At 41.9% G+C, this 25187-nt stretch overlaps 1 protein-coding gene across 1 annotated transcript in view; it reads right to left on the bottom strand.

Annotated features, from left to right (window-relative positions):
* The window catches only part of ZMAT4 (zinc finger matrin-type 4), a 556227-nt gene that overhangs the window by 399587 nt on the left and 131453 nt on the right, over window positions 1-25187 (bottom strand). Inside the window, exon 2 of the mRNA XM_029604135.1 lies at window positions 10592-10693. Coding sequence (XP_029459995.1) covers window positions 10592-10693 — 102 coding nt within the window. The remainder of the gene's footprint in view (window positions 1-10591; window positions 10694-25187) is intronic.

Below are 25187 nucleotides of genomic sequence, written 5' to 3'. Positions count from 1 at the left end.
TAAGCTCATAAGCCCATGTTCTATTCACATAAATGGCTATGAAAATTAACACTTAAGAGGGCAACTTTCAAAGGGATTTAGCCGACTACTCAGGAGTTAGCCCATTTTCAGCCCAGGGGATCTTGCCTGTTAAGGAGTTAACAAGCAAGATCCCCTGGGCTGAATATTGCCAAATGCACAGCAGCTAAATCAAGATTTTACTGCTCTGAATATAGTCATTCCTGGGGCTATAAAGCATTTGAATTAGGGTGGGGTGGAGGGCAGAAGCCACCTTCTTTTACAACAGCTGGGTGGGGGACTGCAGTCAGAGGACCTGGGACTGACTGATACTTTTATTAAATGGCAGCCAGGTAGATGGGATTGGGAGGTGGGGCCCCTTCACTGGACTACATTGGTTTTTTTAAATGACAGGCATCCAAAATTACACAAAAAGCATAATGAAATGTTGTTATATGGCTTCTCTAGTTCTAGATGCAAAATACATTTCCATGTCATTTGAAAATTTAAGCACATCCTTATGAACTAGCTCTGTGGTGTGAATCCACTGTGGAGCAGCTCTCTGAAGCTGAAGGGAAGAAATGTAGTCTGAAGGTATACTTCCAAGACTAGTTTAAAATAAAATATGCAAAGAAATTTTACTTGAAGTCTGGCAATGATGACAAGAGAAACATAATTTGTGAAAGGGTAGGAAAAAACAAGTGAGAAGTTGACCCCATTGAAAAGGAGTCAAATGGATTGTGTGTATATCCTTTGGAGAAGTGGTGCAGACTTAAAGACGCTTGGCAGAATATCCTGAAGAGCATTCTTTTTGAAGGGTTATTTTGTTTGTTATCCTGTTATTCAATCAATGCTGCCAAGTTTGAAATACAATACCAATGCTGGGTGCAGTGCATGTTGGAAGAAGGACAAGATGGAAACCCAGACCAGATATATTCCATGCATTAAAAAAGGTGGAAGGAAGGCCAAATGACTGCCAGCATAGCTAAAAGGTGAGGTCTGACTATTCTAGCCAACAGAACATCTTTTTAAAAAAATGGAAAAGGGATCCGAATGAAGAAAACAGGAAACAGTATACGCAATGGCAAGTTAGATGCAAAGCATTGATAAGGAAGGCAAAGACAGAATTTGAAAAGAAGCTTGCTATGGTAGCAAAAGCACATAATACAAACTTTTTCAGGTACATTTGAAGCAAAAGGTTTGCAAGGGAGTAAGTTGGACCATTAGATGATCAAGGGGTAAAAGGGGCACTAAGGGAAGACAAAGCTTTAGTAGAGAGATTAAATAAATTATTTGCTTCCGTCTTTACTTAGGAAGATGCAAGGCATATACGTATGCCAGAAGTGTTTTAAAGGTGATGATTCAGAGGAACTGAAACAGATCTCAGTGAACTTGGAAGATGTATTAAGGTAAATTGACAAAATAGAGTAGCAGATCACCTAGACCAGATGGTATATATGCCAGAGTGCTGAAAGATCTGAAAAAGGAAATTGCAGAACTACTATTAGTACTCTGTAAACTATCATTAAAATCAGCTACAGTACCTGAACATTGGAAGCTGGCCAATGTAATGCCGGTTTTGTAAAAAGGGTTCCAGTGATGATCCAGAAAACTATAGACTGATTTGCCTGATGTCAGTGCTGGGAAAAATGGTTGAAAAATATTTTAAAGAACAAAATTACTGAACATATAAACAGTCTTAGTTTAATGGGACAAAGCCAACATGGATTTAGCCAAGGGAAGTCCTGCTTCACCAATATGCTACATTTTTTTTGAAGGTGTGAATAAACATATAGATAAAGATGAGCCTGTTAGTATAGTGTATCTGGATTTTCAGAGAGCATTTGACAAAGCACCTCATGAGAGACTCTTGAAAAAAATTTAACAAATCATTGGATAGGAAGCAATGTTCTGTTGTGGACGGAGGCCTAGTTAAAAGATGGAAATCAGAGAGTAGATCTAAATGATACATTTTTCTGAGTGAAATAGTGGAATGACCCAGGGATCTGTACTGAAACTATTGCTTTTTAAGATATTTATGAATGACCTAGAGATGGAAACAATGTGTGAGGTGATCAAATTTGCTGAAAATTACTAAAAGTTGTTAAAGCAGAAGAGGATTGTGAGAAATTGCAAGAGGTCCTTGCGAGACCGGGAGACTGGGCATCCAAATGGTAGAATGCATTTAATGTGAACAAGTGCAAAGTGATGCATATAGGGGAGAGCAACCCAAATTATAGCTACTCAGTGCAAAGTTCCATATTGGGAGCCACCACCCAGGAAAAGGATGTAGGCTTCATGGTGGATAATGTGTTGCAATCATCTGCTCTGTGTGCAGCGGCTGCCAAGAAAGTATGCCTCTGTATGGCCAAGATGTGCCTGCACCTTCAGTATTTTGTGCAATTCTGGTCACCGCATCTCAAAAAAGATAAAACAGAATTTTAAAAAAGGTACAGAATAGGGCAACCAAAATGATTAAGGGAATGGAACAGTTCCACTATGAGGAAAAGATAAAAGGGTTATTAAGGTGGATTTGGAGAAATCCACTGCTTTTTCCCTAGGAAAAGCAGCATGGAATCTATCAATCTTTTGAGATCCTGCCAGGTACTTGTGACCTGGATTGACCACTTTTGGAACAGGATTCTGAACTTGATGGATGTTTTGTCTGACACAATGTGCTAAGCTTATGTTCTTACTTGAGTCCCTGACCACTGTTTAACTGAAACTTTACATGAACTATTTAACCAACTTAACCTGAACCCTATAGCCATTTCTCCACCCACAGGATATCAATCTTATAAATATTAGATATGTGCATTTGTTTTAAACGAAATAGATAATGGCAACAAAATTCTCTATTTCGTCTCCTTTCAGAAGTGCCACGAAACGAAAAAAAATGATGAAATTTCATAAAAATTAGTATTTCATGTTAGTGCGCACCAACAGGACTTGGTGCTCACTAACTGAAAATGTTAGCAATTAGTTAAAAGTGTCAATTGGGGGAGTAGTTTGTTAGCTAGATTTATGGTTATGCATTCCCACAGTTATTGTTTGTGTTGCCAAGGTTGCAAGTTGGTATTTGTGGGGTGATGGCCAGTGCCTGGTAACAAGCATAAGCAAACAATTGATATAATAAATATTTCAAACCATCAAGTTTCTAGTCATCAAATGCAAAAGCATGTATTGCAAATGCATATTTTAAATTTGACAGTCCCTTTGTATTTTAGGAAAGGGGCCCTGGTATTTTGGTACATGCATACTTTTAATTCCCTTAGTGTCTATGTGTTTGGATGTGTGGGGGGTGGTAACTGGTGAGAGGGGTAGTGACTGGGGTGAATGTAAGAGATGGTAGGTGGGAGAGAGTCTGGTTGGGGTGGTGACTGGTGAGAGAGAGAGGCAGCCTGGTGTGTGGGGGTGAATGGTGAAAGGGGGAGTGACTTGAGTGGCTATATGGAGTGACAGGTGTGGGAGAGAGACTGATTGGAGTGGTGAGTGGTGAAAGGGAGTGAATAGGGTGACTGTATGGGGTGACAGATAGATTATTCAGGATGGTGACTGGTGCGAGAGAGGCAGCCTGGTATGTGGGGCTGACTTTTGAGAAGGGGAGTGACTGGGGTGAGTATGGTGTGTCAGGTGAGGGGAAGAGAGACTGGTTGAGGTAGTGTCTGGTGAGAGAAAGGCAGCCTGGTATGTGGGGAGGGGGGTGGCTTGCAAGAGGGGGAGTAATGGGGTGACTCTCTGGGGGTAACAGGTGACAGAGAGAGAGAGAGACTGCTTGGGGTAGTGACTGGTGAGAGATGGAAGGCCTGTTGGGTATGGGGTGGGACTAGTGAGAGGGAAAGTGACTGGGGTGACTGTAAAGGGTAACATGTGGGAAAGAGACAGCCTGGTGTGTGTGTGTGTTGGGGGGAGGGTTGACTGGGGTAACTGTATGGGGTGACAGGTTACCTCCCAAACACACCAGGCCACCTCTCTCTCTCTCTCCAGTCACCACCCTAACCAGACTCTCTCACTTGTCACGCCATACATTCATCCAAGTCACTTCCTCTCTCATCAGTCACACACACACAACACACAACACACCCCAAAATGCCAGGGCCCCTTTCCTAAAATACAAAAGGACTGGTGAATTCTGAATATGCATTTGCGTTCCATGCTTTTCCTGACTAGAACTTGATGCTATAAAATTACATCACTTGTTTGTTTACACTTGTTACCCCCACAAACACCACCTTGCAATCATAGCAACGCAAACAAGTACCAGTAACTAAGGAGGCAGCCAATGGAATGCAGAACCATACTTCTAGCTAACGAATTCCTCCCAAATTAACACTTTTTAACTGATAGGTAACATTTTCAGTTAGTGCGCACCCAGTCCTGTTAGTGCACACTAACTCCGAAAGTAGGAAAACATGAAATAAATACCTCCCCATTTTAAAAACAAAATCTAACAGATAATGGCCTAAAAGAAAATGACATGAAAAAAAAAATCAGTGCACATCCATATGTAATATTCTCACAATATTCCAGTAGGTCTTAAGAGCTATCAGTGAAGCGCTGGCACTGATTTCTACCAAAAATATGTAAATAAGCTTAACATTAGGCATGCTGACATTTACATGGGCTCCTTAGCATTTCTCCACTTTATAATTAATGAAGCTCAATGCTAATGTACTTAGGAACAGAGATTTATATTAGGAGAGTCTATTGGACTCTCCTAATATAAATGTAATGAAGATGAATGTTGGACATGATCATTTGGAAAGTAATTTCATGAAATTCAGGAAAGTTGTTAAAGGCTATTTATACAAGTTTTTGATTAACTGCCATTGACATTTCGGTGAAACTAACCATGGATACTGTTTTGAGGTCCATATTCAAAAGCCATTTAAACAGATAACGTAATAGTCATCTGTCTAAATGGCTTAACCAGCTATATTCAGCCCTTATCTAGCTAAATTCCATCCGGCTAAGAACATAAGAACGTGCCATACTGGGTCAGACCAAGGGTCCATCAAGCCCAGCATCCTGTTCCCAGCAGTGGCCAATCCAGGCTATAAGAACCTGGCAAATTCCCAAAAACTAAGCAGATCCCATACAACTGATGCTAGTAATAGCAGTGGCTATTCTCTTAGGCAATTTGATTAATAGCAGTTAATGGACTTCTCCTCCACGAACTTATCCAAATCTTTTTTTAACCAAGCTACACTAACTGCACTGTTGAGTGAAAAATAAAATGTTCTCCAATTAGTTTTAAATGTGCTACTTGCTAACTTCATGGAGTGCCCCCTAGTCCTTCTATTATCAAAAAGAGGAAATAACCGATTCACATCTACTCGTTCAAGACCTCTCATGGTCTTAAACACCTCTATCATATCCCCCCTCAGCCGTCTCTTCTCCAAGCTGAACAGCCCTAACCTCTTCAGCCTTTCCTCATAGGGGAGCTGTTCCATCCCTTTTATCATTTTGGTCGCCCTTCTCTGTACCTTCTCCATCACAATTATATCTTTTTTGAGATGCAGTGCACAGTAGTCAAGGTGCGGTCTCACCATGGAGCGATATAGAGGCATTATGACATTTTCCGTTCTATTAACCATTCCCTTCCTAATAATTCCTAACTTTCTGTTTGCTTTTTTGACTGCTGCAGCACACTGAACCGACAATTTCAATGTGTCAAACAAAGAGCCAGCATAGAGAACCCCTGCTCTAGAGGCAGCCCATCTTCTACTCACCCTCCATTGTGAAGTGGATTTTAATATCAGGAGTTTGGGCTTCATTTATGGATTTTTATTTCATTTATATTCCTTCCTTCAGCCAGAATTCATAGCCAGATAAGACGGAGGCTTTCTGAGGGCAGGCAGGAGACATTCTGGGGAGGAGTGGTTATTTGGTTACCTTCTGTGGCTAACTCTGGTCAGATTGCAGGGCTGTCTTAGAGTTTGCTAGTTATAAATAACTGGCTAAGTTTCAGATAGTTGGGTATATTCAGCGGCGCAATCACACTGCTGAGTATATCCTGTTAGTTAGCTGGTTAGGTATAACAGACTAACTAGTGTAGCTGCATAGCAGCTGAATATGGACCTCCTTATTATTATGTTTATATTGTATAATTTTTTAAGATCAAATTTACTATGAATGTGGTTTTATCATTTTTCCAAATATGAACCCTTCAATTTTTTTAAATGTGAAGAGAGGATATCTTATCTTGTGTCAATATATTCCCCCTCACTTTATCGATATCACAGTCACATCTCATTATCAGGCCGATGGAGCGCACTGTTAACCTGCCATTGGACACGCGTTTTCCCTTACCCCTTATTCAGTAAGGGGCGGAAAATGCGCGTCCAACCCGCCGAACCTAATAGTGCCCTCAACTTGCAAATGCATGTTGATGGCCCTATTAGGTATTCCCGCGCGATACAGAAAGTAAAATGTGCAGCCAAGCCACACATTTTGCTTTCAGAAATTAGCGCCTACCCAAAGGTAGGCGCTAATTTCTTGCAGCACCGGGAAAGTGCACAGAAAAGCAGTAAAAACTGCGATATTAAGTCAGAGGTCCCGAGGAGTAAAAAAAGTTAAAAAAAAAAAAGAAAAAAAAATTGAAAGTCGGCCGGCAGCTGTCGGGTCGAAAACCGGACGCTCAATTTTGCCGGCATCCGGTTTCTGAGCCCATGGCTGTCAGCGGGCTCGAGAACAGACGCCGGCAAAATTGAGCGTCGGCTGTCAAACCTGCTGACAGCCGCCACTCCTGTCAAAAAGGAGGCGCTAGGGACGCGCTAGTGTCCCTAGCGCCTCCTTTTGCCTGTTTCTACCGCCAGGCCTAATTTGAATAGTGAATCGCGTGCACAGGCAAGTGGTCTGTGCGCGCGCCGGGAGAGCGGGCATTCGCCCTCTCTCCCGCGGACTTTACTGAATCGGCCTGTATATGTGGTGACCTTCATACTAGGCATCATCAGATGTGTTCTTACACAACAGTTTATTCTGCCATATATCTCTCTCTCTCTCTCTATATATATATATATATAAATATATATATATATATATATATATATATAAATATATATATATATATATATATATATAGTCATTGGTCTGTTGCGATCATTGATACTTAATAGATTACTCCCCATTTTTTTAAGAACATTTTTCATGCATTTAAAAATGAGGACCAATCCCTCTAAAATATTATTTATAATTCAATGTTGAAAAACATCAAAAATAGCCTCTTCTATTGGTCCACAAATATAGAAATTATTTCTCCACATGACTCAGTGTCCTTCTGATCCTGATAGTTTGAATATCAGGTATCACCTCTGTTTGTGTATGTCTCTATTATCTTGCCCTTGCCCGACACGGGTCCATGTTTTGAATGCTGCATTCTTCATCAGGGTACAGTCAACCAATGCATATTCTTGGTGTTTACAATTCCTCAAACATGGTGAAGTAGCAGGAAGCGAGGCCCATGTAGTTTCTGTGTACTCAAGCTTGTTGTTTTCCCAACAGAAGGCATATTACTAATAATACATTTTGATTTTTAGCCTGCCTTTCCAAATAATGCTCAAGGTGGCTTACAGAATTTTTTGATTTCAAGTACATGAAGTCCCAACCCAAAAGAGCTTACATAGACAACAAGAGGTAAAGCAATTTGCTTCGAATCACCAGAAATGAGAATGAGGCAAGTGATTTCCCTAGTTTTCAGCTCATTATATTAATTGGAACATCCTAATTCAGCCCAGCCTGCCAATTATTTCACAGACCACTTCAGCCAACGTGGTATGGATTTCTTTTCATAAATAAATTGTATCTATTTCTGGGTTTGGGGTTTTTTTTTGCAGTTTTATCATCAAAAATCCCAGATGGCACATTCAGACACTGCAACATGATTTCTGAAACATATTTGTATTATGTGTGCATATATACCGTCAGAGCACAGCATGCCAGTATTTGGGCAACCCCAAGGCAAGAGCAGGCTGGACACAAGAACAGCAGGTATGCAGGACCAAACTGTGCAGGACAGGACTGACTTGATGACATTTCTTCTGTCTGACCAGCCACCTGAGCAGCCTTTAGGTTCTGGTGACTGGCAGGACTTCACAGGAGGTGCACTCTGGGACAAGGCGGCACCCACTAGGGCAGGACAGGCTGCAAAAACAGGGAACAAGAGGGTGCCCACAAACAATGCACAAGACAGGAGGGCACCACAGAACTAGGCAGCACAAAACTTAAGACAAGACAGACACAGACAGGACAAGATGACCACTGTAATAGGACTAAGCACAGGACAAAAAGACTAAACAAACATGATACAAAGATAAGAAGAACCCAGGATACTAGAAAGCCACAAACTTAGACTGATACACAGAGTAACATAGAACAAATGCTAGGTTACAAGAACTAGGAGGTCACAGCTAGGAGCAGAGTTGACTCCAGGATGAGGCAAGGAGCTCAGGGGTAGGGCATGCTTAAACGCTGAATCAGTGCTGGAATCATGGCCGCCAGCAGATCCTCCAAGCCATAGGGTTTGGAAGACTGAGCAGCTGGGATCTTGACCCACTGAGGTCTCCTGCCGGTGGAAGGACAGCACTGTAGACAGACCCTTACATATACACACAAGCATGGGGGGGGGGGGGGTGGCAATTTTTAAAGCTATGTGTTTTGGTCCAAAGGTGCAGGTACTTTTTACCTGCAGGCTTTGCACCAATTCTTAAAAAGAAAGTGCGAGCATACTTTCCCTTTCAACCGTGCACACTCTTGGTTGCCTTGAGGGTGAACATATTTTTAAAAGCCTTTTTACCAAGGTAAATTGGTATTAACCCATGTAAATGGCTTTTGAACTGCCTATATCCAATTGTTTGTCTTGACAGGATTGGGAATAGTTGTGGGTAGGTCATAACTGTTGCCGGCGTCCGGTTTCCGAGCCCGTGGCTGTCAGCGGGCTCGAGAACCGACGCCGGCAAAATTGAGCGTCGGCTGTCAAACCCGCTGACAGCCGCCACTCCTGTTGAGGAGAAAATTTGGGGGAACCCAAGCCTGAAGATTCAATGAATGTGCCTAATACCCGTGCACCCTCCCCCCTCTTTTTTTTCAGCATATGCCATGACACAGCATCTTATGCATGGAAAAATGTTTGCCTTATTTCTGCCTCACCAGACAGTTTATACATAATCAACAAAGCAGCTTAAAACTAGGGATGTGCAGGCAAAAAGTTTTCGTTGCGTACGTGATCCGTATTCGTGGGGGGTCAATTCCGTTTCATGCGGAAGTATGGAGAATTCAATAAGTTGTCGATCTGTAAATACGTTACTACTAAATTAACTACAACCCCCCACCCTCCTGACCCCCCCCCCCCAAGACTTACCAAAACTCCCTGGTGGTCCAGCGGTGGGGTCCGGGAACTCACTCACACCCTCGGTGCTAGTTTCATCACGGCGCCGATAGCCTTTGTCACAGGGGCTACCGGTGCCATTGGTCAGCCCCTGTCACATGGCCATCGGCGCCATCTTGTGCTCCTACCATGTGACAGGGGCTGACCAATGGCACCGCAGTAGCCCCTGTGACATAGTATGGGCAAAGGCTATCGGCGCCATTTTGAGTCCTGGCGTCGGACGGCAGGTCGCTCCGGGACCCCCGTTGGACCCACAGGGACTTTTGGCCAGCTTGGGGGGGCTCCTGACCCCCACAAGACTTGCCAAAAGTCCAGCGGGGGTCCGGGAGCGACCTCCTTTCACGCCGGCCGTCCAATCCCAATACTCAAAATGGCGCCGATCGCCGCCATTTTGAGACTCAAAATCGTCATCCCGCCAATACTCAAAATGGCGCCGATCGCCGTCATAGTGAGGGCAAAGGCGATCGGCGCCATTTTGAGACTCAAAATCGCCGTCCCGCCAATACTCAAAATGGCACCGATCGCCTTTCAGTGTCAGGAGGGTGGGGGGGGGGGTGTTTAAATTTTTATTTAGGGCCGAATTAAACAGAAATCTGTTTAATACGTGGGGAGTCGCGATGCGTTTCGCCTCCCCACGTATTTAACAGATAGCAAAAAATAAGTTGCGGATTACAAATACGTGGAAAACGGATGCACACCTCTACTTAAAACATCAACTCTCTTTCCTACTCTCTTTCCATATTACAGTTTACATTTTTTCGTGGTAGTTTCTTACATGAATTAATAAAGTTTAATTTACAAAAACCCAAGAAATGAACATGATAATATGGACGTATTTAGTCACCTTGGGCAAAATCTTTCAGTCTTCTAGAATGAGAATATATTCAATGATAACTCACTTTTTATGTAATAGATGTGATAGAATATGATGGTCCTTCCTATCAAATATATCTGGCAGTTGATGGTTTTATCATAAAGATATATTTTTGTTTTGTAACAGACTTTGATTGCTGTATCAGATAGTCATAAGAATTACTTGGGTGGACCAAGAGTTCCGTTTTATTAAGAAACAGGACCACAGGATTGTGATATTTAACAGCGGCGTGTTACATGGCTCTCAGATTAAGGATATAAATAATATTTACTAAATATAGCACAATCTGGCAGGCAAGACTTAAACTGAAAGCAGAGAAAGGAGCTGGTTCTTACCTCGTAATGTGCTACCCTCTGAGACTGTGAGATGAGCTGAGCACTGCAGACTTTGCAATAACTTTCCGTGAACAACTCCTGATCAATGTCAGAGGTCTTCATCTGGTCATGAAAACAACACACCAGCAATAAACCAAATGGATCAGAATGAATATATCAACAATAATCCAGTACCAGATTCACTACTGTCATAGTTTTATTAATAATAGGGGTCCATATTCAAACATTACTTAGCCGGCTAGGTTGGTCTTATCCAGCTAAGTGGCTGCCACTGAATATCCAGCTATACCACTTAGCAGGTAAGTCACTTATCCGGCTAAGTAGTTAGCCAGATAGTCAGTGGGCAAGCAATGGGTGTAACTGGGCGGAGCTACTTATCCAGCTAATCAGGCTGACAATAGATAAGGCAAGATTTAAGAAGCTACTAAAAACTCATCTGTTTAGAGAAGCATTTAATATTTGCCCTGATAAATCAGCAGACACTCTGAACCTTCCTGCAGGCTGCTAATATATATTAGTTAAGTCCCGAGCTGTGTCTTTTTGTTTTATGTTTCTTGTTTTTTTCAATGTAAAGTTATGAATGTGCATATTGTGACCCGCTTCAAACTTTGTGGAAGTGGGATATAAATCTTTTAAAATAAATAATTTAGCCGAATAAGTAGTGATATTCAGATTTATCTGGTTAAGTTAACCGGATAAGTTAGACGTGCCCCACAGTAGGTCTAAAGTTAGCTGGATAAGCTTATTCTGCTAACTGTAATACGTATTTGGGTATGTTCAGCAGCATTGCTGTGCCACTGAATATCCCATGTAAGTTAGCGGGATAAGTCTTATCCCGCTAACTTACATAATCGGCTATATTTAAATATTGGCCCCAATAATGTTTGGATTTATAGTACACCTTTCATTCAAGCAGGACCCCAGCTCGCTGCATAGTAACATAATAGATGATAGCAGAAAAAGACCCATTGGATCATCTGGCCTGCCCACACTGCAAGGAAGAAGCTTGTCCTCAGTCAAGTCAGTTTTTGTTTGCGTTCTCATTGGCTTTTCATCATCCTGGATAGATGACTATATAATATGCCATATCAATCACACAAAAAACCACTAAACACCACTCGTGTATTCCAGTACACCACTCTGTAAACAACCAAACAACCAAATCACCCCTTATAAAAAACGAGATGGTCTGTTCTATGCCTACTCGTGTATAGAGGGTCTAACAAAAGTTTGTTGTGTCGGTATTAAGGTGCTTTAGAGTTTCATACCAGTACATGATTTGGTTGTTTGGTTATATAATATGCCATACATAATCCAATATTCAGAACTCTTCCCCTACTGTGTGTTTTACCACCAAGCTTTATTTAGACAGCTACCCTAGTAAATCTGTTGCTCAAACATTCAACCTTCTATACTCCCATGGCCTGGCTGGACAAGTACCCAGCCACAACCAAACCCGGCTGGGTATCTGAGGAGCTGTAGTCTTCTGGTACCAACCCAGCTACCTTCTGCCCTACAGTAACACTAGGTTGAGCTTCCTTTTGCTACTTATCATTTCTACCCTTGCTTTTGCACTTGAGGGAGTAAAGTGTGTGTTCTTTGCAGTACTGCAAACTCCCAACCCTGTTCCTACCACTCTCAGAGTATGAGTGTAGATGAGAACCATTAGGCTGAGCTAGTCTGCTCAGCTTCAGTTCCATGTCTTTTCACTCACTTCTTTGCCATTAGGGATCCTCTGTGCTTATCCCAAGCATTTTTTAATTCTGCAATTTAGTACATCAGCATTTTAGATGTAACAACCTCTGCCTGGGTTGCATGTCTTGGCGATGCATGAATAGCACACAAACTTCAGGGATGAAGGGAATAGAAGCAATATTGGTGTTGCCCGCTCACTGAGAACAAGGTGCATACAATAATTTGCCAAAGTTAACAAAGAGCAGGTGAAAGGACTTCAGTTTTTGTCCAAGGAGTTCTAAAGCACATCTCAATTTTCTGAAAAATAAATCAGACCCAGAGGCTATGCCTCAGCCTTCTTTTAAAATGTCAATACTATTAACACGTTTTTTATATTAATTCACTTATCTTGAACACAATTCAGAAAAAAGGCACTACTAATGAATTTAATGAGATAAACTGATCAAAGTGTTTAAAAACCCCTCTCAATTATCTGTTCCCCAACATTAAGGCATTATGTCAATTGGGTTGCTTGTGTCTGCTCCAAAGAGCTAGAACCATTAGCCATGGCTAAACTAGGAAAGCAAAATAGATAGCAACGGGCATCAGAGAACATTTTTAAGAACAAGGATGGGGGTTTTGGATGCTACCAAATATAGCAAACAGATGTAAAAAGCAACACTGGAATCTGATTTTACCCTTGAAAAGTTACTAATGCAGGATCAATATAAAAATACCACCAGTGAAACTTACATGTCATCACAGATTCAGTGCAGCACAGAACATACTTTTGAAACAGTTAAGCCCAGTCCTAACCTCTAAAGTAGACAAGAGCTACCTTTTAATCAATGATAAAATAAAAAACCATAAGCAAATATATTTAAAATAAAAAAAAAAGAGAACAAAGAATAAGACCAGAGAGGAGAGGGCACGGGGATGCCTAGATAAGAATTCTGAGGAATGTGGACAAGCTGCTTTTGAAAGCTTAGGAAGAGGTCTGATTAAATGGTCAGTGGTGAGAAATGGCTGTTGGCAGGTTTTCAAGTCTTTACGAGCCCAGGATAAAAGGAAACAGTTCTTACAGCAGCCTAGGTGCTCTCTATGCAGATGTAGCTATGCTTTTACTCCACAGAATTTGATTTCCTTCTACCCATAAATTGAAAACAGCCTGCTGCTAATACTCTATAGGGCACCTCAGGAATGTATTGCAGAGCAGCTGAGCTGGGAAAGCCGTTTTTGCCTGTCTCTTCTTACAGAAATTGCATTTCATATTGTATTTTTGGACTTTCTCCCCACAGTACAGATGGGGCTTCTGTGAGTTTCCCAGCTTCTTCCTGCTGAGGTCTCCTCTCACTCACAGGCAGATAAAGCAAGAAAAAGTGCGGCAGTGCCGGGCGCCTGCTCGTTTGCCGCACACACAGTTGAGATCACATACCGCTTGATACAGTATTTAAATGGCATGCAAATTGCAAGCTGCGTCCATGAAGCGTCCATGAAGCGCAATCCATTTTACTGGGTGCGCTGGTACCTGTCATTTCAAATGTCACAATCCCGCCGACGAAGATGAATACGTGCACGCCCGTACGTCCAATTTGGGCGCTCAAGGCTTCGAAGGCGAATGCTCGCACGCTGTGACCTCCAGGTCACGGCGTGCGAGCATGCACCAGGTCACGGCCAAATTGGACGTACGGGCGTGTGCATATTCATCTTCGCCGGCGGGGCTGTTGGAAGCCGCCTCACATGGGAGACCGGCACCCATGGACGCCCTTCTACTGCTGCTGCTGGGGGCTGGCGTGGCCGCGGCCAGGGCAGGTGAGCGGGGGCTGGGGGAAAGCTTTGTCTCTCTCTGCTGGGGCTTGGATTGGATTGGGTTCATTTGGTTTGTGACAGTGAAATTTAGTCTCTCTCTGCTGGGGCTTGCCTGACGCTTGGATTGGGTTGGTTTGGGACTGGGTGGCTAAGTTCACCACACTAACGCCGGGGTAGGTGGTAAATTAGCAGGTTAAAGACGCGGCAAGATAGCTGGTTAAAAAGGCGATAATCTGGGCGCATGTTACTGTATCGGAGGGAATAGCTAATCCGATCGTTTACATATCATATACATGCCGCAGGCGGAAAGGGATACGCGTCGAGTTCAAGAAGCGGTAAGGATCGGTAAAAAAGGATAGTGAATCGTGGGTTAGACTTACGCGGCCAAATTGTGAGTACACAGCGGGTTAAAAACGGGGTAACTGGGGCCACGCTTTTCTGTATCGGCCTGTCAGTTCTGTAACCCAAATGATCACAGGCTCCACTCTGGATCTCTAATGCTGCACATCCTGATCTTTAGAAGAGCAGTTTCCCCATAGTTTCATGCTGTAAAGATATGGATGCCACAAATAATCCTGCCCAAAGAGCTGGCTCTTGGCTTTACGGTCTAAAATCATCAGTAGAGCACTGTGCTGGATACCCTGCTTCCCTGCTCCCATCCCACCCAACACTTTATATTGAATCTAGCCAAATGTGTTTTAAGATGCCTTTCACCTTTAAACAAGTGCAACAATCTGATTTTGTACTGAGGATAATGTTTATTCTTTTATACATGAGGTGACAAGTTCTTCAGAATAACCAGATGTATCTCTCCTGTACTGCAATATGATACTGACTGCCAGGCCCGTCTTCCCTTCCTGCTGCACTTCTGCAGCCATTTAATATAATTTTATTTCAATTCTTTAAAAGCTTTTCAAATGCTTTATTTAAAAATATAGTAAACACATTACCAGGAGCCTAAGACAACCGTGAAAGACTCGTACAGAATTTGTTACAAAAAACATACAGACGACTAATAATAATAAGATTGTCAAGGTTGCCTCAGCTTGGAATTTTTGCCCCCCCCCCCCCCCCCTGAATGCATGGAGCTGTTCCCATTGTTCCATTGATGTCACTTAGAGTCAGAACTATCACTCCTTGCATGTACCTTGGGTAAGTTAGCTAGAGGAAAGTAAAAAAAAAATAATTATATATATAATTTACACACACACACACAAAATAGGCAAATGAACAAAGAATTAAAAAAAAAAAAAAAGAAAAGAAAAGAAAAGCCTGACCTTGCATAGAATTCATTTTTAAAAAATCCTAGCTGGAACTACAACCCCCCCTGCCTTCAAGACTTGCACAACATTTATTTAAAGCTTTAAATAAGTATGCCCTAAGAAAAAAGAAAAGCAAAGCGCCTGGCCTAGGCCCAGAGAAACTGGAATTTTTTTTTTGTTTGTTTAATCAGGTAAATGCTGGTGCTGAAGGTGTGATCATCATGATGCCCCACCCATCCTCTACTACCCTTACCGCAAAGTCTGAACACAAATTGATGTAAAGCTCCACTACATAATGTCTTAAAGCCCAATACAACAGATCACAAAATTAAATGTAAAATGTTCAATGTAAAATGTCACAAATTTCAATGTAAAATGTTAAAAATGTTTAATTGTAAACGACACAATGTTCCATTGTAAAACTAGAAATCCACTCTAACATTCCTCTGTTCCAATGTAAACCGGTTGTGATATGTCCGATGAACATCGGTATAGAAAAATAAATGAAATAAAATAAATAAATCTCTTCTTCTACAAAGGCTGCATCTGTGGAACTTTTTTTTTTTTAACCTGGAGGAGGACAATCCATGTAGGATATGTAGCAATCATATCTGCAACCAGAAGCAAACTGGCCTTAGTCAGGTGTCCCACTCGACCCTTGGGACTGTGGGCACCGCCCTTTCCTCCCTTCTCCAGCACCCAGCAGCCAGGAGGGCTCTCGCTAGAGCAAAGGGGCCACAATAGCAGACTCCTGACTTAGCAATTGCTCGCTATTCTCTCCAAGCAGATGTTTGCGCTATTCCGGGGACAGCTGCCACAACTGTGGTGGGCCTCAACGGCGGGGTGGGGGGGGGGGGGGGGGAGTACCCTCACATGCTCATGCCCGCTCCAGAGCCTGCTCGTCTCTTGCTGGCACTGCCTGGGTGATGTTCGCCTGCCACCTCTTCATGAGAGCAAGGGGATTCAGGGGAGATGACATTATCGCGAGGAAGGTCATTTTCCAGGGAAGTTCCAGTTATAATCGAAAAGCCCAGTTTCCATATCGATGTTTATAGGTTAGAACTGAAAATCGGAAGCCCTAGGTATATTACACTTTTATACTGCCTTCCCTGAACATGAATAGAAAAGTCTGAGTGAACCCCGCATAACTCCGAATAACATGGACATATATAATGTATTTCTTTCTTACCCTTCATTTTCAGTCTTTTCTATTCTAAGTTGTATTGTTCTTTCTTCTTTTATCCTTACACATTATTTATTGGTTTTCTTTCAGTCTTTCAACAACTTTCTTTCAAAAGGAACACCAGAACCAGCTGCTGCTGTGGATCAATGCACAACTGAGTTCCATTCAGCTCTGGTTCAAGCTAAGGCAGCGTCAGCGATGCAACAGTGACCCAGAAATAGTGACGTGCATGAATAAGTGATGGCCCCCTTCCACTTTGCCATAGGAAACTCCAGGCAGTCCATTTATTTCAGTGGCTGGATCAGCTTTCTCAGGGCATTTAAGTTTCTTTCATATAAATAAAAGAGAGGTTCTAATATTAAAGGAGTGGTATTAGCTAGATTCCTAAATATATCAAGCTGCCTGGTTCTTGACTGGGTCGCTTTCCCTTTGAGTTGTAAGTTTGGTGTCCTTTTTTATAATTCCAAAATAACTTTTGAAAAAGCGTAAACATACATAAAAAGAAATAATATATATTTTATTAACATCTAAAAAAGACTAGTCTTTCAGTCCATACCATAGACCAGTGATGGCGAACTGCAATCCTTGAGTGCCACAAGCAGGCCAGGTTTTCAGGATATCCACAATGAATATGTATGAGATAGATTTGCATACAATGGAGGCAATGCATGCAAATCTTTCTCATGCATATTCATTGTGGATATCCTGAAAACCTGGCCTGTTTTTAGCACTCGAGGACTGGAATTCACCATCGCACCACAGACTGTCATTGGGACGGTATACAGCTGGGGACCCCACAGCCAGTTGGGTTTTCAGGATATCCACAATGAATATGCATGAGATAAATTTGCATACACCGAGTCTCCATGGTATGCAGATGCATCTCATGCATATTCATTATGGATATCCTGAAAACCCGACTGGCTGTGGGGTCCCCAGGACAGGTTTGGGAAGCCTTGGAATACAGGTTTTGGATTCAGAACTAGCTTCCCTGACAATGGGGCTGATGTAGCAAGACCTGTGGTAAAATACGTGCTAGTTGTCTACGCGTATATTTTTTTAGTGTGCACGGCAAAAGCAGGTGTCTCTGCAGAACGTAATAAGGGGATGGCATGCAAATGAGATACGCACAGAAAATCCACACAAAACAATATCCATGCAGATATGGGTGCTACAACATGCACTGAAGGCCCTCTGCAATAAACCATGCATAAACCCACATGAATGTGGTGACTCGTGATTGATTCTCCGTTGAAAGCCCTCTCCTTTCATAAGACAACAGTAGCCCGGGAGTGGGACTGAAGATGGGTAGAGCAATGTCTAACCCCTTCAACATCCGCCATTGATCGCAAGGAAGGTATAATGGCGGATGCCGGTGAATGGGGGAACTGCAACGGAGATTTGAAACGGGCTACAAAAGCATTCAGCACTTCTGACATGTGCCTGTTCCCTCTCTGAGTTCTCTTCTGGCTTCAGCCATTGAATCTTTTGACCTCCAGACAGGTGCATAAACTAAATTCCTGCCCTGACCCAGGCTCTAAAAAACCCACACTAATGCCAGCGTGGCTCTCTGCATTGCCCATGAATAGTTAATTGCCTCCTTTGCATGGTATTAGCATGGACTTGCGCTAAACCAGTCCTGTCTTTATGAGCGAGTTTCTGCACTTGGTTTTCCCACACTAACCGCATTATTACATACACATGTAATATTAGCATGGGAAAACGCACGCAATACCACATGCAAAACCCATGGCAGGTCTACTGCAGCTTAGTACATCAGCCCAAATGAGAGGTCTAACTAGCTGGAAAAGGGACTTGCAGCATGTCTTAACAGCAGTGGGTTGGAAAATTAATCCTTTATTAGCATGCACTCCCTTCTGAGGGCTGATATACTTCATGCTACTTCTAAATAAACAACAAAAATGAATTTGGATCAGTTTAAGAAAATAAGAAGTGCTCTGCTAGGAAAAACTAAGGTCCATCAAGCCCAGCATCCTGTCTACGACAGTGGCTAATCCAAGTCACAAGTACCTGGCAGATTCCCAATAGTTGATCTATTTCTTCTATCTCATTGCCACAGATAAGCGCTGGCTTTCCAAAATTTGCCTGGCTAATTGACCATTTAAGGAATTTTCCACTTTGAAGCGCTGAAAAAGTGCAAAAGTGCAAAAAGCGGAGAAAATAAAATAAATACTTTCAGGAACGTATGCAACCTTCTTTTGACGTCACTATGTTAGTCATCTTGACCACGTTCTCTGGCTACAGATTCCATAGCTTGATTGTGTACAGTGTGAAAAAAGACTTCCTATGATTTGTTTTAAATCTGCCAGTTGCTAGTTTCATGGAGTATCCCTTAGTCTCATTGTATTTGAAAGGCATTTATCTGTTCCATGCCACTCTCATGATTTTATAAATCTCAATCATACATCCCCTCTCAGTTGTCTCTTTTCCAAGCTAAAGAGCCCTAATCTGTTTAGCCTTTATCCAGTAGGGAGCTTTTCCATCCCATTTATCATTTCTGTCACCATTTCTGCACTTTTTCTATGTCCGCAGTCTTTTTGGAGATGGGGCAACCAGTACTGCACACAATACTCAAGGTTGGTTGTACCATGGATCTATACAAAAGCATTAGGATATTCTCAGTTTTGTTCTTGATTCTTTTCCAAATAATTCCCAACATTCTGTTTGTCTTTTTGACCGCCACTGCACACTGAGCCAAAGATTTCAAGGTATTGTCCAGAAGGAATCCAAGGTCCTTTTTTCCTGGGTGGTGACTTCTAACATGGAACCCAGCATTGGGGTACCTGTAGTTGGAATTATTTGGGTTTCTCAAAAGCAAGTACTTCTTCCTTCTCCATTATCAAGCAAATGTAGAAATCAAGGGACTATGATGGGATAGGCAGAGCAAGAGGAAGGAGCAAAGGACAGAGTCAATGCACAAATAATTTAGGGGAATGCAAAGTCCATATAGCACAACATGAAACCAAGGCATGTATTATCCACTAGAAAGAGTGGCCTAGTGTTCAGAGCAATGTGCTATGAACAAGGGAAACCAGGGTCCAAGTCCTGTTTTTCTCACTGATACTCCTTGCAGCCTTCGGTAAGTCACTCAATCTTCTGTTGCCTCAGATTCTCATGTAGATTGTAAACTCTTAGGGGCAGGGAATTATTGTATCTGAATTCAAAATATTGCTGTAAGCCACTTTAGGCCTTACTTGGGCAAGGCAGGCAAAAAATTTCTCTTTCCCATATGCCGATCCTCTTCCAAAATCAGATCCATGGTCACTCAACATGAAGTATACTACAAGCCATGACCTTGTAATAAGGAAACTTCATTGCCATGTACAAAATGTTGTCATTCAGGGATTAAATAAGGCCAAATAGAAGAAAAACAGCTGCTGTCCTACAGATAGAAAGTACAGAGATGAATCTACAGTATAATAAAGTGAATAGATTATTCCATAAAACATGAGGCTCTATCCTAGTTTTTGAGGTTCTTAGTGCAACTCATTCTGGGTTTAGTAGCCTATTGGCTCAATCAGCAAATGCTGGACTACTTATCCCGTTAAGTTGACCACTCCACAATCTACAGATACAGGCAAAAGAAGTACAACAAATGCCACTGTAGCATATTATATGCAAAACGTTACAAGCACCCATATATAAGGTAATGGTACAGCCTTGACAAAAGGTATAGTTGTAGCTATAATATATGTAGACTATGAAACAGGCCGATACAGTAAAGTCCGCGGGAGAGTGGGCGAATACCCGCTCTCCCGGCGCGCGCACCGGCCACTCGCCCATGCACGCGATTCAGTATTTAAATTAGGTCCAGCGGTAAAAACTGGCAAAAGGAGGCGCTAGGGACACTAGCGCGTCCCTAGCGCCTCCTTTTTGACAGGAGCGGCAGCTGTCAGCGGGTTTGACAGCCAATGCTCAATTTTGCCGGCGTCTGTTCTCGAGCCCACTGACAGCCACGGGCTCAGAAACCGGACGCCGGCAAAATTGAGCATCCGGTTTTCGGCCCAACAGTCGCGGGTCGAATTCAAAAAAAAAATTTTTTTTTAAACTTTTTTTACTCTTCGAGACCTCCGACTTAATATCACACTTTCCCGGTGCCGGAAGAAATTAGTGCCTACCTTTGGGTCGGCGCTAATTTCTGAAAGTAAAATGTGTGGCTTGGCTGCACATTTTACTTTCTGTATCCTGCGTGCATATCCCGCATACATCCCGAGGGTTGGACGCGCATTTTCCTCCCCTTAGGGGTAGATTTTTAAAAAAAGTACGCTGGATTTTATAAGATACGCGCGTATCTTCTAAAATCCTGGATCGGCGCGCGCAAGGCTGCCGATTTTGGGCTGCCGATTTTGGGCAGCCGGCACGCGCCGAGCCGCGCAGCCTGTCACCGTTCCCTCTGAGGCCGCTCCGAAATCGGAGTGGCCTCGGAGGGAACTCTCTTTCGCCCTCCCCTCACCTTCCCCTCCCTTCCTCTACCTAACCCACCCCCCCGGCCCTATCTAAACCCCCCCTTACCTCTGTCCGTAGATTTACGCCTGCAAGAAGCAGACGTAAATCTACGCGAGCCGTGCTCCGACCCGGGGGCTGGTCCGAAAGCCTGAACCACACCCCCCGGCCGGCACCACGCCCCCACAGTCCCACCCCCAAAATGCCACATCATTCGGCCCCGCCCCGGACACGCCCCTGACACGCCCCCTTCCAAAAACCCCGGGACCTACACGCGTCCCGGGGTTCTGTGCGCGCCGGCGGCCTATGGAAAATAGGCACGCCGGCGCGCAAGGCCCTGCTCGCGTAAATCCGCCCGGATTTACGTGAGCAGGGCTTTTAAAATCTGCCCATTACTGAATAAGGGCACTGTACTGTATCGGCCTGAATGTTAGGATAACCATGTCAAATGAAATAGCTGATCCAATCCTGGATTGACCCCATTACATGGAGGGAGATACAATTCTGATTTCCCTAGAAAGAAAACTACAACTTCCTGCATGCAATGGGGTCAAACCAGAACTGCAGCAGTCTGTCCTTTGTGACATGGAGCTATCTAGTCATCTTAATGAAAGTGCTCAAAGCTCATGGTAGTTGAGTGTCTCTATGTTTCAGAAGATAGCAATTTAGAAACATCTGTGCCCAGGTTGAACAAGATAATCTTTAAGACACCTATCTTTCCCTCCAAAAACCATCTAAATTGCACTTTAGGGAGCCTGCCTACAACCATGGATAGAGTGGGCTCTATATCTTATGAATAAATAAATAGGCAGGCAAGAGAAGCATTCACTAATCATTAATATAGAGGTGTAAGGTACACAGATACCAGTCTGCTAAACAAGTAGATGTAACATCATATAGTGACATATAAATTCATCAGAAAATTTTTATTGCTGAATACAAAACCTTTTATCAAAAAACTTCACAAAGCATTTAATTACTATTCATTATTGGATACTTAGAGTAAATTACAAATATTCACCATAAAAACACATTCATACACTCAAACACACCATTAAAATTTTTTTTTTTTAGTGAATCTGTATAATACATTTACTCCACTCCCTCGTTACACCATTGTATTCTATTTCTTCCGTTGTTCTACTTTCTCTGCTGTTCTACTCCCAACATGTCTTGCCGTGCAATCGGCTTCTTCAGGGAACACAATACACAGCTCTTCAAAGGTTTCCTCCACAAAATCACCCAAATGTATCCACACATTTAAGGACTCATCCCAACACTCCCATTCTTCAGAGGGTCCACACCTAAAAAAAAAACCTTAACCATTAACTTCCATCAGTAACGCTCCTGAGCACTCAGCGTTCTCATACAGCTATTTATCTAAGCAGTAAACAATTTAAAGGGCTCTTCCCGACGCTCCCATCTTACAGTGAGTGCACAACGTCAAAATACCTATGCTGTTGACTTTTGTCTATAACGCTTAAAAGTCAGCTTCCCAACTGCTCAGCATTCTCACACCGCTGTTACCTAAAAGCTTTACTCGATGTATCCAATAATGAATAGTAATTAAATGCTTTGTGAAGTTTTTTGATAAAAGGTTTTGTATACAGCAATAAAAATTTTTTCTGATGAATTTATATATCACTATATGATATGTTGTACTAGAGTGCGTGATATATATTTTATATATTTGCCTTTTTTGTGATCTTAAACAAGTAGACGTGGCAGCAGGTGCCAAAGTAAAATGCATTATGTACTGGTAAAAATTACAGGTATCAATTTATAGCTAAAACATAGGTTGGAAATATATGGATAAATGTTAGAAATACCAAAATACAAAACAGCATATAAAGAGACCCCAGTTTTCAATGATGAATTTAACTGTAGTCTTTTCAAGGTATGGCATTCTGACTCACATCTAAAATCCATTTTGCTCTGTCAGTGGGAAGAGCATTCAGTAAAAGGCTAGGCTCAGGCCTCCTGCCAAGATCGGCATGAAAACGTCTTCATGAAAAGGTCAAAGCACCAGAGTCCTTTCTCACTTGTGTTAATAATGCACTGTTTGGTGGGTATCAAAAATACAATTAAGAAATTGGGCCTAACAGGCTTCTCATGTTACTGAAATTTAAAATCCATGATGTAGAGCATAGTATGAGTTACAGTTCTGGGTGCACTAGATGCTACAATGGTTTGCAAGGGGTAAAATGGATTTGTATTCAAGGAAACTGTATCTGATAAGAGGTTATGGAACGAAAATTCTTCTGAAAGGACTGTGTTGAGTAGTCTTAATGTATGGAAGAAGGGATATCAGAAGCAGTTGGAAGCTTGCATTCAGTAGATTTCTGGGAGCAGATATTCAAAAAAGGCTGAGCTCCTAAATATAGGTCTCTAAATTAGATCCCTAAGTTTTCAACTGAAAATTCACATAAAGTTAGGAACCTAAATTTAGGCCTGCTATTTATTTTCCTAGAATTGGAATCCTAATTGAAGTGCTAAGCTCCAAACTTTGTTTCCCTGCCCTAACTCTGCCCTCATAGCCATCCACTTTTTCGAATCCTAAATTTAAAAACCTATTGAAACTAGAAGCCTAAATATAGAGACTACGCCCTAGTAAATTTCCAAGAAGGCCATAGGAGCCTAACTCTGAAAGTTAGGATTCCTAAACTCTTTAAAGGTTTTCTTTCAACCCAATCAACCATGCAACTATGCAGATGGTTGTAGCTGCATCTGCAACAGACTTGGTGTATGATCGCTTTTTACTTTTACTTTAGTGATCATTAATTTACTTCTATTATTAATTTAATGGGTGATTATACTGCTTTTTATTAATAGGTTATACTTTTATATTTTTATTGAATGTTTTAATTTTGTTAGCAGATAAGAGTAATTTTATATTATTGTATTTTTTGCTTTCATAAAGAAACCGTAAACCGTTGTGAAGGTCAACACCAAACATCGGTATATTTTTTATTATTTATTTAAAATCTTTTCTATACCGTCGCTAAGTTATATACCATCGCAACGGTTACATGTAGGCACATATTTAATGTAGGTAAAAGTGTACTATAGTACATTCTAACAGGTGCCGTCAAAGGTTCGATTACAATATATCATTAGACAAAATAATTTTTAGAGAAGTGGGTCATGACCGAGTGTACTGAAGGTACTTTTACGGGTAAATTTATCATACATAGTGTTATCAATATGCTAGTTGTGATGTGGGGTTCATAGACTACTCTACTGTATCATCCTAAGTACTGTGTGTTGGTGCTTATCTGCTTATTCCTTTTATAAAACTTGCTAAATAAATACAAAATAAATAAATCAGTTTGGTAACCTGCATTTAGAAAGAGGCAGATTACTTGAAACAGAATCTGCAGAGGAGTTGAAGCAGATCCACTTGATTTGCCAGGTCCTCAGCAGGCAGAATTGGTGAATCTGCATTGACACTGGCTAAATCTTCCCTCCCCCACCCCCCAAAAAAATAATTAATAAAGTTGCAAGTCATACATTTTTCCTTTTCACTGTAAGGAACTTTCAAGTTATGAAGGACAAAACTACAGTAACACAAATTATCATCTTGGCATTAATATTAGTCAGCAATATCTTTCACAATCCTTAAAATATACTTGTATGGGACCCCTCCTTAAAGTATACCATGCTCTGTTGTAGCAGCACAAGACAGTTTGGGTGGGGAAGACCCGGGGAGTTTATTGTTTAACGTTGAGATTTATACTTTACATTTAATAATGATTGGGTTATCTATTTTTAACATTCCGCCCTGAGACAACCTAACAGGCGAAACGATTGGCCAGCGTTAGCGGCTTGTGTCTGGATATTTTAAGCATCTGGAGGAAACTGTTAGAGGACTGTCACATAAAAGATAAGTTCCTAGTGGTGGTTTGTGTCTGGACATCTTTAGCGTTTGAAGGGAAACGCAGGGGTTTGTTTCATAAAAGATAAGTTCTTATTTCTAAAGAAAAAAGAAAAAATGAAAAAGAGTTGTCGAATTGTGAAGACAAGTCTCCATTTTTTATTTAAAACATGGATAAGATATTAAGAGAAAATAAGAGAATAAATTTAAATGAGGATTGTTTGAATATCATAGGGAGGATGGAGGTTTTTGACCGATGATTATAAGGGACCATGACATACTAAGTTCGTGTTTCAAGATATGTCTGTATTTCTGAGGTCTTTCCCTCCC

This window comes from Rhinatrema bivittatum, chromosome 5 (genome assembly GCF_901001135.1).
Source record: "Rhinatrema bivittatum chromosome 5, aRhiBiv1.1, whole genome shotgun sequence".
Classification (NCBI taxonomy): Eukaryota; Metazoa; Chordata; class Amphibia; order Gymnophiona; family Rhinatrematidae; genus Rhinatrema; species Rhinatrema bivittatum.
The sequence above is the reverse complement of the archived record's forward strand: the minus strand, read 5'-3'. Positions and strand labels throughout refer to the sequence as shown.